Genomic DNA, 15,176 nt, shown 5'->3' with positions numbered 1-15,176 from the left:
AAATCCAGCACTTGGAAGCCAGGAAATTCCAGAAGCTAGAAGGTGCATATGGACAGTCGCTTACAAGGGACAATATCCACTTGCTTTTGCACCAATATGTGCACTTCACAGAAACAAGCTCTTAGGTAAGCTAAGAGCTGTAAAACAAAATTTCCTATTCGAAAAGAAAAATATCTACCCGTTTAATGAGCTGCTTTTGAAAAGAATGATGACCCTGCAGAGATGCCTGTTATCATTACGTAGCGCTAACGACCTGAAAGTGAAGCTGACTGTAACCAAAGCCAAAGCAGGCGGCCAGTTTTTAGGGTTCGAGCAGAGAGAGAGCGCTGCCCTGACCCCCCCTGGGTGCTGTGAGGTGCAGCAGCTCTGCTCGAGCCTGGGGACTATAACCCTGTGGTCTAGACCACTACTGGCACAGCTGGGTGAAAATACATACACGTTAAGGTTTGGTTGAGTGTCTTATTCATGATCCAACCTTCCCACCCCCAAAACCCCCAGTGGGAAACCTATGCAGATGAATTTTAAAAAGAGAAACGATCCTTTTAGTGGAGTTTTTAGTAGACTTTTTCTGGGTATTATACTTAAAAGGCTGTAATTACTAAAGCATGTTTAAATGTTAGGCTCATTATTGGAACTACCACTATCACAGCCCAGCCACAGACAGCCTGATTACGCCTCATTTTTGAGAAACTACAACCACAAGGAAACCGAGAAACTCCCCCAAAAGCCGCGCAGAACGGCTGTTGGTAGCCGACACCTCCAAGCACCCACTGTTTAAAGCTCGGCATTAATTTCAGGACAGCCTGCTGGACTTGTCATCGCGGGGGACAAACCCAGCCCGGCGGTTCCTCTCTTCCACCCGGGTCCCCGCGGGCGGGCAGCGTCCCCAGCAGCGCGAGCGGGTGGGCGAGCGCCGGCTACTTACTTCCTCTCTCCTTTGTACCACTCAAAGACCGGGGCAGGAACTCCTGCACCTTCGCACCGTATCAGTCCGTTCCCTCCAAGCATCACACCGCTGGATTTAAGTTCCTGAATTGTGGGGGCAACTGAAAAAAAAGAATTGTAAAATGGATATTTGCATCTAGATACGCAGATTGTTTAACGCCACTTCTCTCCAGCTTTACGTTACTCTCAGCCTGGCGCATGTTTTCCAGCTTGATTCACATTCAATCACGTTTTCTTCCAGCAGTGTAAAAATTATCCCACACAGCAGATTCTGATACAGATCTGTGTATCTGGTGTAAGAAACACAACTGAGACATGGAGAAATATCAATCCCATACTCAAAAAAGCAGTTACTCCACGCAAAGTATAACTATTTATAAGCGTTAGTGTCGTACAAGACGTATTTAAAACCTGAGAATCAGAAAAAAGCACACGAAGCCCCAGCACCGGTGCTGGCTGGGAGGCTGCGGGGTCCCGCTGGGCTCGGCCGGGGGGACTCCCTGCAGCGGGGGAGGGGTACGGCAGTGCCTGGGGTGCAGGGTCCAAAGCAAAGAGAACATGGCCAGCACCCCTAATCTTCTGCATCATGTCTTCTGCACATGCCCCATAAACCGCATAGGCTCAAATGGCCTTTGTTTTGCGTATGAAAAGAACAACTTACCTTCACAATTATAAGCCAACCATAAATACCATATACCAACATGACTTTTCCAGTATCACACTGGATATAGAGTTGTTTCAGTAAATATATTTTGTCTTTTTAAATAGTAAACATTGTAAATAGCAATAAACATTTTAACCTTAGAATTACAGATACAAATAAAGATAAAAAGCGATTGTCAGTTTTTCCAGTTGCCAGCAAAAGGCAATTGTAAGCTGAAAATAAAACACAACAAATTCCTCAGGAAAGAGAATATCAAAGGAAAGGCTGAACAACAACTGCCTTCTCCCTGGAATTTCTTTTACATTTTCTGTTTTTAAACAATAATTTATGTGCATCATAAAAACGCTATAAAAACCAAAACACAGAACTTATAAATAAAAATCTGTTTATTTTTTCCCAAGCAGTTTTCCAGATGTTGCTTTAAGGTGTTTATGTACATGTAAAATTCTGACTGCCTCTCGTCTGCTCCTTTCACCATCTCGCCCATCGCTCAGCGCCCCACGTTAAGAGACCATAATCTTTTACGGGAACCGGCCCCGCTAAAGCAGCGCCAGAGCCACGAAAGAGCAGAGTGACAGCCAGGTTCCCGGCGCGGGCGGGCCAGCTCCACCGCCCATCTCACCGCGCACCCGTCCTTCACCAGCGCCTGCTTTTCCAGGACCTCGAGCAGGACCTCGCGCAGGGATCCAGCTGCCACAGCCCAGGGAAAGCAAACGCGCGCTCTTAGCGCTTGTACGCAAGTCTCGACGTTTAACAAAACCGTGTGAGGACATTTCGGGTGGGATTAAACAGAGAACGGGTTCTCTCTCGCCCATCGCTCACGTCCTACCCCAAGTCAGGCAGACAGACAGACTACAATTTCCCAGAGCTGGCAAACACACCCTCTGCCTTCAGCCTTCTCTTCCCAAAGATTACATCAAACCAATCCATAAATTCATTAACTTTCAACCGGTAACATTAAAATTTCAAGTGGATAATAAACATATAACCAATTTGCATGACTACTTCTCCATAATCTGCATCAGAAAAAAATCTGATTTTATTTGTTACTCCATAAAAATAACAGGGAGATAAAAAGCTTACTCCTTCCTGAGAAATGAAACAGTTTGTGCAGCCAAGACTTTTAAAAAATATCTTTGAGTGAGACTGATCACATGAAGAGCTGTGAACCGGTTACATTTTGCCTCTGCTCCTACAGCACCATGTGTTACCAGCAGCTACTCAGAGCACCACAAAGCTCGTGGATCAGCTTCTGCTTCTGAAGCATTCAAAAGAATAATACTAAAATTGTGCAAGATGAACCACACAAAAGCAAAACTTGTGCAAGATAAACCATACAAAAGCATCACCTGGCTGACAGAAGAAAATGAACGTCTACTGCACGTGGTCAACGGAGGTTGCTGAAAGCTGGTCTATGACCAGGAGATCTACCTCTCACGCATGGTTTCCACCCCTCCTGGGATGGGGACTGCCTGCCAGTGTTTCCACTGCTTCCCTCAAGTCGCATGAAAGACGTGAACGCTGCAACATAACCCCTAGGACATTTCTCCCCCACCAGTTCATGTGTGACCATGGCTGGGGAGCACTACCCTGAGCTGGCAGGTCCTGGGGCTCCCGGCTGCAGGGCACCGAGCCCAGACCCCGGCCTTCAGAGGAATACCAGCCCGCTTCCCCCTTTACCCGTGCCTGTCTGACGTTGTGGTTCTGGGTTGCTGGGGGGACCTGGTCCACCCGCCTGCCCGAAGCGGGGCCAGCCTGACCCGGGTGGTCCCGATGGACCCCTCCACCCTGAGGTTTCAAAGCTCCAGAGAGATCGACAGCCTGCCTGGATGGCGACGCACCGGCACTTACTTATCTGCACGGTTACAGGTACGCACCTTGCTGCAGTTTTAGACCGTTACTTGTTTTGTCCCCAGCCATATGAAGAGCAGGGCTAAATTTCTCTTTGACAAAAACTTTTACCCATTCAAAGACTTGTGCGCTCATTCTCTCAGTCCTCATTTATCTAAACAAACTCAGCCTCAAAGTAACTCAGTTCTATCTCCCATTTCAGACATCATATTTCCCCAAAAACATGCTTGTTTTTTGTGGTGCTGGAAGTCCTCCAGTTCACCCACACGTCGCCTGAGTGTGCCCAACACGAGATGCAGTACTGCCAGGGAGAGAGATGCTGCCAAGTGGAACAGGGCGGTGGCTCCGCATGGTCTGCCCGTGACGCTTTCCTACAGGCGATGACGTCCTGCCGTTGCTGACTTAACGTGGCGTTTCTTCCCCATTGCCCCTCGGGGTTTCTGTGGCATAAGCCCGATTGCCCGTCTTGGGTTTGTGCAAGTCCCCACCTGCGCGTGGATGCTACCCCACGCTTCTCCTGTGCTGACCAGCTGTAATTTTTACCACCCTTCTCCTGCGCATTGAGACAACCTCGGGTCCTGCCTGCTCCGCGGGGCAGTCCCCTGGCAGTGCCGGGACACCTGCCCGTGGCAGGGATGGAGATTTGCTGCACCTGGAGTAAACTGAACATGGCAGGCGTAAGTAGATATAATCTGGTTTTGGGGACACCAGAGAGAAATTCTGGGAGAGGAACTGGGATAACGCACTGGATCCCTACACTGGGCAAGCTTTCATGAACTGAAAGTTGAGTTTAAACTATTGACATCTCGGGTATTTCCATCACCACTGAAAGACGCTGGGAAGATTTCAGTGACTGTGGGTTTTGTCTTTCAGGTGCTGAAGCACACTGGGAAGATCTGTCATGACCATGGGTTTTGTCCTGTGCAAGAGAAGAGCCGCGACCACCCGACGGGTTCCACGGCGTCTGCAAGCCCTTAAATAGCAGGAAACAGTCCTTTATCCAGCCCCTGCTCCACATCATCGCGCAGCGGCTCCTTGGAAAACTTTGTAGTAAGAGGCAAACATTTTTTCTGCATTATACAAAGGGAGTGGAAATATTTGGGTTTTTTCTAATTCAGAGTGAGTAGGATTATTAGCAAAAAACCGAGTTCGAAATTAATGTACCACACTGTGTGCACACTACACGGACAATACTTAATTCTCATGAGTTAAGCAGAAAGAGCAAATAAAAGACCAGCAAAGGCCTGAGTCGTGTAAAAAACTTTTTGCAAAAAGTACCACCTTCACGTGTCTCAGTGTGGCCTGCCCACCTTTTGCTGGGTGTTTTGTGGGTTTGGGGGCATTTTTGTTTGGTTTGGTTTGGTTGTTTGTTTTTTAAATAAATGCAGAACATCACTGGTAATAAATTTTAAAATTAAATGATCTATGAAAACAGCTTGCCAATGCTTTTTCAGGCAGGAGCCCCAGGCACCGCACTGCCGGTGCAGCTGGGAAGGGGGTGCCGGTTGGATCCCAGCTACAAATCACGATTCCGGGCTTTGTTGTCCAGTGAGGCAGAGTTCTGTTTGGAAAACACTGAAAAACCTCTGAAAAGGAAGTTTTCTTAGATCTCCCTTTCAGAAGGATTTCAGCTTCTGTTTGTTCAGAATAAAAATAAAAATCAATATTCTCTGCTCTAGAAAATCCCCAGTTAATACTGGTATGAAAGCACAAACTGCAGACAGCTCAGAGTCACCGTTCTCTTGGATTTTTCATCATCAGGTTATTTTCTTGTTTTCAGTATAAAGAGAAACTACGTGATGCAGGCACATTTCTAGTGCACTGATTAGTAATGTGCTGAGCCAAAAATCCATCAGCCCCTCCTGCTCCCATCGGTGTGGGAGACTGAACCACTCCAGATGAAACGACACACCTAAATACCTGCTGCTGCGGGTTGCCGAGGTTTCTTTTGGGAAGGAAAGAGACAAAGACGTGGGAAGAGATTCTGGGGCCTCCACTATTTCATATATTTTTTTAACGTTTTTCCATGTAGTCAGCAAAGACTCATTTTTGAGAAAACATTTGCGATTTGATCTTATTGCTGGCAGTTACGCTGCACTTGTCTGCGTTCCTATGCTGCTGGGGCTGCACGTAAAAGATGTTGAGGTTATAACAATCCGAAGGAATGCTGTATCGATCTAAATACATATAATTTAGCAAGAGGAAAGCTCATGTATTATGTTAACAGGTGCTCACCAGGTTCGATTCAATTCTGCCATCACAGTTACCCAATGCACACTGGTTTTTGGTGATCAATCTCCCCGACCCCAGCGTTGCCCGGTACAGCGGGGATGTGCAAGACCAGCCCGGCCACCCGGGAGAAGAGCGGGGTGGAGGCTGACAACACCCCGCCTCCAGCCGGGGCTGCGGGCAGGCCTTTGGACAGGTTATAGCAAACACACAGAAAATAACACGATTTTTCCTTCCAGGGAGCACCCCAAGAATTTAGAAAATTCCCAAAACACAGGCGGCGATGGTTCCCCCCCCTTCCTCCCCCCTGTGACCGGTCCCCGCATTTCGCAGCGCCGATTATACCTCTGCCTGATCACTTCCACCTCATCAGATCCTTCTGCAGCTCTTTACAGCTTGCCTTATTTTCGTTTGTATTGCCACTAAACTTGCCGACCCTCTGCTGACACCCTTTTATAGGGCGTTATGAGCAGCACGGGGGGGCTTCCAGCGCACTCCCTGCCCCGTGCAGGGACCGGGGGCACCTGACCCTCTTAGGTTACGGAGGGGGATGGTGTAAATCCCGCTCAATCCCAACGGCAATTAGATGCCTTCCAAAACCCCTGCAAGGCCATTAGGACCACTACCAGCCGTACCAGCATCGCTGCCCACGAACGCGGCAGGTAATCCCCCATGTCACCCACCGCCCCGGTCAGGTTTTTACAGCTGCTTAGGGAATCGATAGCAAGGATAAATATTGGCCATCTAGGAAAATGTTTTCATTCAGGAGTTTAATAACGATGACTTAAACTATTACAGAAAATCGTTTAGTATCATTACCAATGCAATCCTGCTCTATTCAGCTGATTGATCAGACAGATGCTAGCAAAAGTCCTGAGTGGGCGATAGAACGTAAGGAATAAATACAGATGGACACAAGCTTAAAGACCTGATGAAAGACTAAAAAGATAAAAAGAAACAGCAGCTTCAATAAACACATTTAAAATAAACTAGTTACAGATGGAAAAATAGTGGAAAAATAAGAGAAATTTTGTTTAAAGATTCAACCTAAAAGAATCCGAGGCTGAAGGGAGGCACGGGGTAGGCAAGGCTCCAGCAAACCTTCCCTCAAACTCCGCAGCCTCCGCAACTGAAGGCTTTGCCAGGCTTTCACCTCCACAAGTTACGTCGGAGGAGATTCCAGTTGTGTTGCAGAAGCAGATGTGCTTCTGAGTGCGTGCGGAGCACTTCATTATAAACAATAATAAACACACAAGTGAGCAAGAAGATAACAACTTGTCTCAAAGGTATAGAGCATCAGTAGAGAGTGAAGCCCTTGAGCCTGCAGGAGGAAGGAAGGGGTTGACAGCCACAGAGAGCTCCCAAGGAGGGGAATATAATAGAAAAGCTCATGGTCTGACAGAGGATACTGCAGTAAAATGTAACAGTGATGTTAACAAGAAAACCTGGTGTGACACCAATAATTTTAAATGTATTTGTCATTTTTATATCTACTAAATAAGGGTTATATAAAATAACAAAGAAAAAATGTGATCATATATATCTGTCAGCAGTACTGGGCTTTTGTGACTCATATTTGTAGGTTTACTCTCCCCACGGTGGATCCTTGATCAATCCTCTCCCACAGTTCATCCCTGCGGAGCAGAGCACTTAAAATAAACGCTTCATTTCTGACTTGAAAATAAATTACTGGAACTTGCTTAATATCAGTTTCTCAAATATGTGTAAGTGCTTTGCTGGGAAAGGCTTTTTCGAGTGGGTGCTCAGAGACTCGGCTTAACTGGGGTTTTACTGATGTGCTTTCGCATTTGTCCCTACATGAAACGGGCTCAGGAGGTAAGGCTGTTCTTGACCCAAAATACGTAGTTATTATCCCCACAGAATACGTATTTATGTATCCCCACCGGAGGCATTTGCCATGAGAAGCACGTGAGGGAGGAGGACTGGACCCGACACGAACCAGGAGGCGATGCAAGACGCCGCAGCCGCTCGCTGCGGGTTCGGTGTCATTTCATGGGAGTCACCCAAGTCCCACCCAGCGAAGCGCAACGTGCCTCTGCACCACCGAGCCCCGTCCTGAGTTCAGGTTATGTCCGTTATTGCTAAAGCAGCGTGGGAAAAGCACAACTGCCTACTTCCCGTCTTATTCAGGAGCAACAGAAAAAAGCACCACGCAGGAGAGGAGCGCCACATAGCATCAGCAAGAACACTGATGTGAGGTTGAGTTCTTCCTGTCCCGCAACCGAATACGAGAGTTCCTGAGGCAATTCGCTCGGTTCAGTGTGTGAGCCTGGGGGGACCTGGTAGAGATTTCAGGATAGATGAGCATTACATCGAGTGCGTACACACACTCCGATGAGTGCACGTCCCCTTTAATTTTAGTGAAACAACTGAAGTTTCAATAAATGCCCCTATTAAAGTCTCACGTGATGATGCTGAGTACTCACTGCACTCCATCTCTCTCCCAGTGTGTTAATGAGAAAGATGCGGAAACTATCATCTTCGCCTCCCACTCCTGTGCTAAAAGAGCTCTATAATTATTTTCTGCGCAGTTTCTGCTCATCTGATATCACCAACATGTTCGCATGAGTCAGGTGTTTCTGCTGGGAAACCAAATTTTGCAACTTATGTTCCATCCAGAAATGATGCAAAGTACTGCTGAATCTGGTTTCCTACCCAAATATTTTCATTTTGCTTTTAAATGTCTAAAGGAGCAGTTAAAACAATGCACGCAATACACTGGCATTCAGGCAGGCACAGAAAGTATGCAAAAAAACTCCAGCTAGACAGGTTTCATCTTTTAACATTTTAATGAGCTTCGGGACTTTTATGCATATTAGTTATGTTGCCCTAATTACTCATTATAATTCTAATGTGCATTTTATATTTAATTACAATGCTTATAAAGATTTGGTATGGACAGTAAATTATTATAACTAGCATGTGCATAATGATTATGAGCTGAATTTATTAACTTTTACACTAGCATTCAGGGCTGGCAACTTCCAATTTCACCTTTGTGATTAACCATATTGTCTGATTAAACTAACATTTTTGTGGCATTAATTGTAAATGTCAAAAAAGACTTTTATTTGCCCAGTTTTCATCAGATTTTAATTTGGCATCCTAACATAGTCTTTTGTTAGTGAAATTGCTCTCCAGTGTGTTAAGATAAAGACTTTCAGGTAAGAGAACAGGTTTTCTGAGATCTGTTTTCTGCCGCAGAAAAACGGATACGAGCAATATTCAAATATATTCATTTATATATATACACACAGTGTTCTACCAATAAAGTAACAAATCTTTACACATGAAACAGTATTACTCGTACTTTATATAACTAAGATGGTCTTCCAATAGTCTAGTTTATTTAATTTTCCTAACTTATTCAGAGTGGCAACCCTACCTATTCCCAAATTAATGGAGTGGTTTAATAAATGCCTCTTCATATCAGAGACTTCTCCAGAGTGTGGGCGCATTTGAGAGACATGCCTTCAACAGTCACTGGGCTAAACAACTGATCAGCTTGTTTTTTCCTTCTCCTCTTGATGACTTATCAAGAAGCACTGAATTCAGTGGGATCTTGATGTGTACCAATACATAAATTTTAGATGCAAACATACAAGGTATCAGTAAGAATCCAGTTCAACTCCTGCATTTCTAGATGTAACCCAACGTCTCTTTTGTGCTTTTCCCTTTCCTGTTCAGGATTTAACTTTGCAAACCAGTATTCTTTAAATGTTGATTAATTAAGCAATTGTGTAAATGCCTTGCACTAGCTGTCAGAAAACGAGCGGATTCTCAAGCATGCCCTGCGCGTAATTTGGCATGTCGCAGGGTGCATCAGAATTTCCCACAATGTGCATCTCCCTCAGCTGCACCTAATGGACTGCATTATAACAGACCATCAAAATCACTGGCTGCCGTGCAATTTATGTTTTTGAATATAAAACCTCCCAGTGTTAAGTTGAGAGGAAAGCTTAAAGCCCGCAAGTAATTGTTATGTGGGAGAAAAAAAAAATATCAGCAACACGAAATAATACTTAATAAATAATAGGCCAGCAGACAGGAGTTCTTAACAATGTGTCTTACAAGTATTTGGGTGACAAGAAAGAAGAGGAAGAAACTTAACAAAACCTCCCCAAAGCAGCAAAGCAAACAAAGACCTCTGGGGAGCTACATAAGAAAACGCAAGTTAGCGCGCAGGTGGAAGGACTGCTTTGGTTTTCTGTTTCTGTCTGTTTCTGATTTTGTTTTCCCGCTTCATCTATTTAATCCTTCTATTTTCCAGCAAAGCATTTTTCTAACCGTATTCCCTTTCAGCTAGCTCTGTAGCTGTATTTTTATCCCCGGTGAAGGAGCTGCCGCAGTGTGGGAACACAAGCCCCTTTGCTGGCGCCGCGGGTGACAGCACCCGGGGGGCAGCTCCAGGCACGCGCTGGCACCTGCCCCGCGTCCCCGCTGAGGCAGCCTGGGTCCCGCGGCTACTAGGCAGACAAATACCTTCGCATGAGCATTGGCAGTGTCACATCAAACCCCCTTCGGCCGCAGACCTGGATGGAAACAGCCCCTGCGCTGCCAGCGGGGCGCCGGCCCGGCGGGGGATGCTCCCCTGCTCTCCTTAGCCCCTGCCGCCCAGCCCGGCCCGTGCGGCTCCCCAGCTTTTTGCAAATAGCTACGTCCCATTTGATAGAACAAGTCCTGCCACCGTACAGGAATTCACAATACGAACAAACAACCTCAGGTCCATGCACTTCCCGCAGGCGGGGACCTCATAACGTACATCAGGGCAGCCGGGTCAGGAGCATCTCCTATCTGCAGTTGTCCAACGGCATCGCACTCGCCCTTTCTGCGGGCGTAATTGGAACACGATGAACAAACGTGAAACAAATCCTGCATTTGCATAGAAGACTTGTTGGTAATTTAGAAGGAACAGATGCATAAAACATAAATAGGGATATAAATGTTCAGTGTTTGGCGTTGTTTGATATGGTGGAGTCGGTTTTAATCTTTCATTGGCCAGTGCAGCTTGATTCAAATTTAACTAAAGTCAAAGTCTTTATATTGACTTCAGTGGGCTTTGGATGAGGCCCAGAAAGATCTGCAATAAAAGAGAATTTCACAGTTTTCAAAACAAAAAAAGTAAAAAACCCCACAACTTGAAAGAGCACTCGTATAACAAAGGCAGCTCTTGTCATGTAATCCCTCTTTTTATACGCTATTGCTCTTGCTGCTGTAATTTGAGGGAAAAGTTGTCATCGAGACTTTCTCATCAGCAAAGAATGGCCGAGCAGCTGTAACTACCTGAGTCGAAAGAACAAACTTTCATGTCTCATGGCATAAAATATGGTATTGACAGGACCCAGCAGAACCGCCGATGGTCTTTTTTGAAATATATGAAGGGGATCTGTTAGAAAAGGGTTTAAAACTTTCAGTGTGGTACGTAGGGAGATTGAGAGGCACAACTTCTGAGTCCTGGCACTGCACCCACTGTAAAGGGGGGGAATCGTGTTATCTGGGATGGAGGTGACACCCGGGCACGGCGGCACCGACGGGAGGTGGTGCGTGGGTCCGTAACGGGGTGCGGATCTCCTGCTAGAGGAGAGGTGGCAGAGCCTGAGCAAAGTGTTGCAGAGCCTGAGCAACATAGAACAGAGCACGACACCCCTAATGGGTCATTTGCAAGTGCTGGCTGGGGGACTTCAAGGTGAAGGGCATCTCTCTGGAATTCACGAGAGCATCTCCCCCAGGAGAAGGAGTCTCAGGAATGGCTGGGGTTAGCTTTTCCCACACGGCATGCACGCTGGTCTGATTTTCATTCCCCTTTTGCATTCGCTCTATTAAGTTACGTTTCTCCACGTGTTGAGGGGTACTACGCGGCCCCAGGCGGGCAGCGAGGAAAGCCCAGCCGTGGGGAGCTTTGTGCTGAAAGGCAGGGCAGCGTCTCCCCAACTAACAACTGTGAGGCTTAAGGAGTGGGAAAGATCAAGATATTTTACTCCACGCAAGCTTGCTCTTAAATATTGCAGTGCCCCGTGTACAGGAGCAAATGTACATCTCTGGGTAATGCTGGAGGACTGGAGGCAGCTTGGAAAGGGATGCTTCCATATGGGAGAGGAGCTCCAACATGGCAGGACGCGGGGGGAAGAAGGATGATGTGCTGTCCTGTCTGCTTGCCCGGGGGAGCCGGGGGTCCCACCCGAGCCGGGCTCACCAGCTGCCCCGCCAGGCACTCGCATCAGCAACCTCCCTCCCTCGGCAGTTCCTACTGGAAAAGCTTCCGCGCAATCAACGTGGCCTCACACTCCGCTGCGGTTCCTTTATCTCAGCAATTTATTCAAACGTGTGTGTGGAGGTGAAAGGGGAAAAATGAGTGTCGGCATCCCGGAGTGGTACTAGGGAACGAGGAGGGGGAAAGGGGATGCTTTCATACATCTGATGCCAATCCAGAAGGAAGAGTTGGCTGGGAGCCTGGGTGCAAACAAACATGAGCACTTTTACTTTGCTACTTCTCTCCCTCTAAGGAAGATAAAAGCAATGGACTTCAACAAATTCCAGGAATTATTAAGTAGATCTTTTGGCAGTAAAGCTGAGGAGAAAGTGAATTAAAGCAAGCTGGTAGTTTTCCAAGGAAAGACAGTTTGGAACAAAAATGCAAAACGTCTCAGAGCAGGTCAGAAATGCAGCAAGAGACCTGCTCGAGCCCCACTGCGGCACATCCAGGAAGCCAAAGCACAAAAGCAGATAAGGCAGACATGAGATATCGAGGGCAATCAGAAACCATGCCAGACATACGTTATCAGTATTAAAGAAAGAAGTTACCCTGCTGCTCAGTACTACCCCTGTGCAGCGCCCAGACCACCGAAACACTTGCGGTGGTGCGTTTCTGTACCACCGCCCTTGCAGCTTGACCCTACCCGAAAACGCAACACGATCGCTAATCAAAAACCTGAACGCTGGACCCAGAACACACCCTGGGGACCCACATCCCTTTGGCCTGGCAAAGAGTCTTTTGGTGTCCATGGTGAGGATGCAAAATTATTTAGAAAACTGTCATTTTTTCTCATCCATGTTTCTCACACTTGCACCTGTAAGTGCCACATGTCAAAAGCTTATGAACGTCAACACATGACATCTTCTGCCTTCCCCAGTGACAAATGGGAATTAGTGAGACAAGTGATTTGTCGTTGATGAATCCATGGTAGCTGCTACCCTCCTCAGGTTACCTCCCAGATACGAGCACATCTTGTTACAGTTCCAGCATGTGTCTGGGGACTGGAGACATGCCAGGCGACTGCTGATCCCCTCTGAACAACAGGCACCCGGGGCCTCGGTCCCCAGGACCTCACCCAGCCTTTCTCGGGTCTCAGAAATAACAGTTTCCTCATCGTTTGCTTCATGTAGACCTTTGATGAAGTTTGTTATCCTCATCTGATGACTTGAGACAATTAACTTATAGAAGACTGTTCTCTGTCTACTGTAGGTTCAGCTTTATTTGTCCACTCTTGGTATGCAGTCCGGGTGACCTGCAGGTGACCAACCTTCCCTTCTCCTGAGATGGAGCAGAAAGGCAGGAGGAGGCATCTGGCCACGTGCAGGGCTGGGAAGAGAGGCCAGTACCTCCCAGAGATGCTCAACAGACTCCTTATCTAGTGCAAACCACCTGCTTTATGGAGCACTAGTGTGGTCTCAGCCTAAGTACCGAAAGTTCGGAAAAGCAGAAGAAATTGGGATTAGCAGAACTGGAAAAGACGATTTACTAGGGATACATTGCATCACTAAATATGCAAGACAGAAAAAAAAAGGAATCGGTTCTTCCCTATCTCCTTTAAGGGCCAGGCAAGCAATAATCAACCAAAATTGAAGCAAGGAAGATTTAGGTCTGGTAAGCTGTTGCTGGAAGAGATTGCTTAAGGAGATTGTCAAGGTGCTCTTTCTCTTTTTTTATTTTAAAAGAAAAGGTTGACACTTTGAACACCGGCATCTGCATCTGGACAGCAGCATCAGCCTGACTCGTCAGTTCCTCCTCTGGGTTGAATTTTTGCGGTCTCCAAGATACTGGGATTATTAAGCATCAGAACAGTTCCTATAACGGCAAATTCCTTTACTCATTTCTGTAGATACTAGTGTTGTGTTTAAGGTTATATGCCATTTTTCAACACAATGGGAAAAAAAGAAATTATACTTTTCTCAGCTTACAATAGTAATGAAACCTCCAGGTTCATGCCTAAGTACAAAAATGAGGTAAGTACTGAAACTGGATTTGGAATAAAAAAAAAATAATTCAAAAGACAGCAGTAGAACTTTTTTGCAGAAAACTTACCATGTACACCTTGGATCTGATTTGATATATTCTACATACATAACAAAGTAGCTAGGTGTACTCACCGAAATGATATTTCTAAGGACAGAACTCATTACTACTGTATAATAAATGGAAGCATAAGTCAGAGTTAGCACTGAACAGATTGTTTGGGGTTGCAAAGACAGCAGCTGTCACAGCTTGACAGCTTTCTTGTTAGTGAATCAGCTTTACTGACAGTCTTTTTGATTGAAAACCACTGTTCGCTGACAGTGTGTTATAGCTGATATACATATGTATCTCATGAAGAATGAGAAAGAGCCATAAAAGGTCTAGAAGCTATTGCTCTATATTAAAAAGAAGTGAAGTTTACATAAAGGGTTTTTTGGTTTCTCCCCCCTCCCCAGTAATCTGCTGCAGATGCAAGTTGATAGAAACAGGACAATCCATACTGATTGTGACAAGCACACACGCACACAGAGTCAAGTCCAAAGTTTTTTTTCTAACTAAAAGCAACAAAGCCACGGAAACACTAGTTGCTTTCAAACGCTCTCAGGAAAAGCTTGTGTAATGGAAAACAAAGTTTAGAAAAAAAATTATAGAAATAAAACTCAGTGCAACTCCGAGAGGGGCTTCCCAGACCTCCTGCTAGCCCAAAGCGGGGACCTGCTGGAGGAGATATATCCATATTAACTCAAAAAAGAATCCATTCTCTTTGAGTCACGTGTTACTTTTCTCTAATATGCTGCATCTGCGTCAATGGTGTCGACTGGCAGCTCCACGGGACAGGGAGCGTTGGTTTTCTGCAGCACGCTCGAAATACCTGTGCAAAACCACCACCACCACTGCAAGCACAGCGCAGGCTTCCGCGAGCGTCTGCAGTACCCCGGACTCTTCACTAAACACGTGTGATCTGCATACTTACGGCACCAAAAATTAGCTGGCTGTGGTAAAGGAGGTATTGTATTGAAAGAAATGCATCTCAGGGGGCTCTGTCTCTCTCTTCCCCCGTCTGTATTTATAAGATTGTCCATATAAAGTAACTTCTTCTGCCTCAGTTTTGTGGTATTTCAACAGATAAAAGCCAATGAACTGGGTACAAAGGATGTCACCTTTTATTGCTTAAAACAAAGCATGCTTGGTGCTGTGTTGAGGAAGACCAAAGGCAAAAAATGTTTGTCCCTG

General features: G+C 46.1%; 1 protein-coding gene across 1 annotated transcript in view; it reads right to left on the bottom strand.

Moving 5' to 3' along the window:
- The window catches only part of NEGR1 (neuronal growth regulator 1), a 294,357-nt gene that overhangs the window by 61,636 nt on the left and 217,545 nt on the right, over positions 1–15,176 (bottom strand). Inside the window, exon 5 of the mRNA XM_075155531.1 lies at positions 926–1,046. Within this exon, the coding sequence (XP_075011632.1) occupies positions 926–1,046 (121 nt within the window). The remainder of the gene's footprint in view (positions 1–925; positions 1,047–15,176) is intronic.

This window comes from Calonectris borealis, chromosome 8 (genome assembly GCF_964195595.1).
Source record: "Calonectris borealis chromosome 8, bCalBor7.hap1.2, whole genome shotgun sequence".
NCBI classification, from domain to species: Eukaryota; Metazoa; Chordata; class Aves; order Procellariiformes; family Procellariidae; genus Calonectris; species Calonectris borealis.
This window is presented reverse-complemented; position numbering and strand designations above follow the sequence as displayed.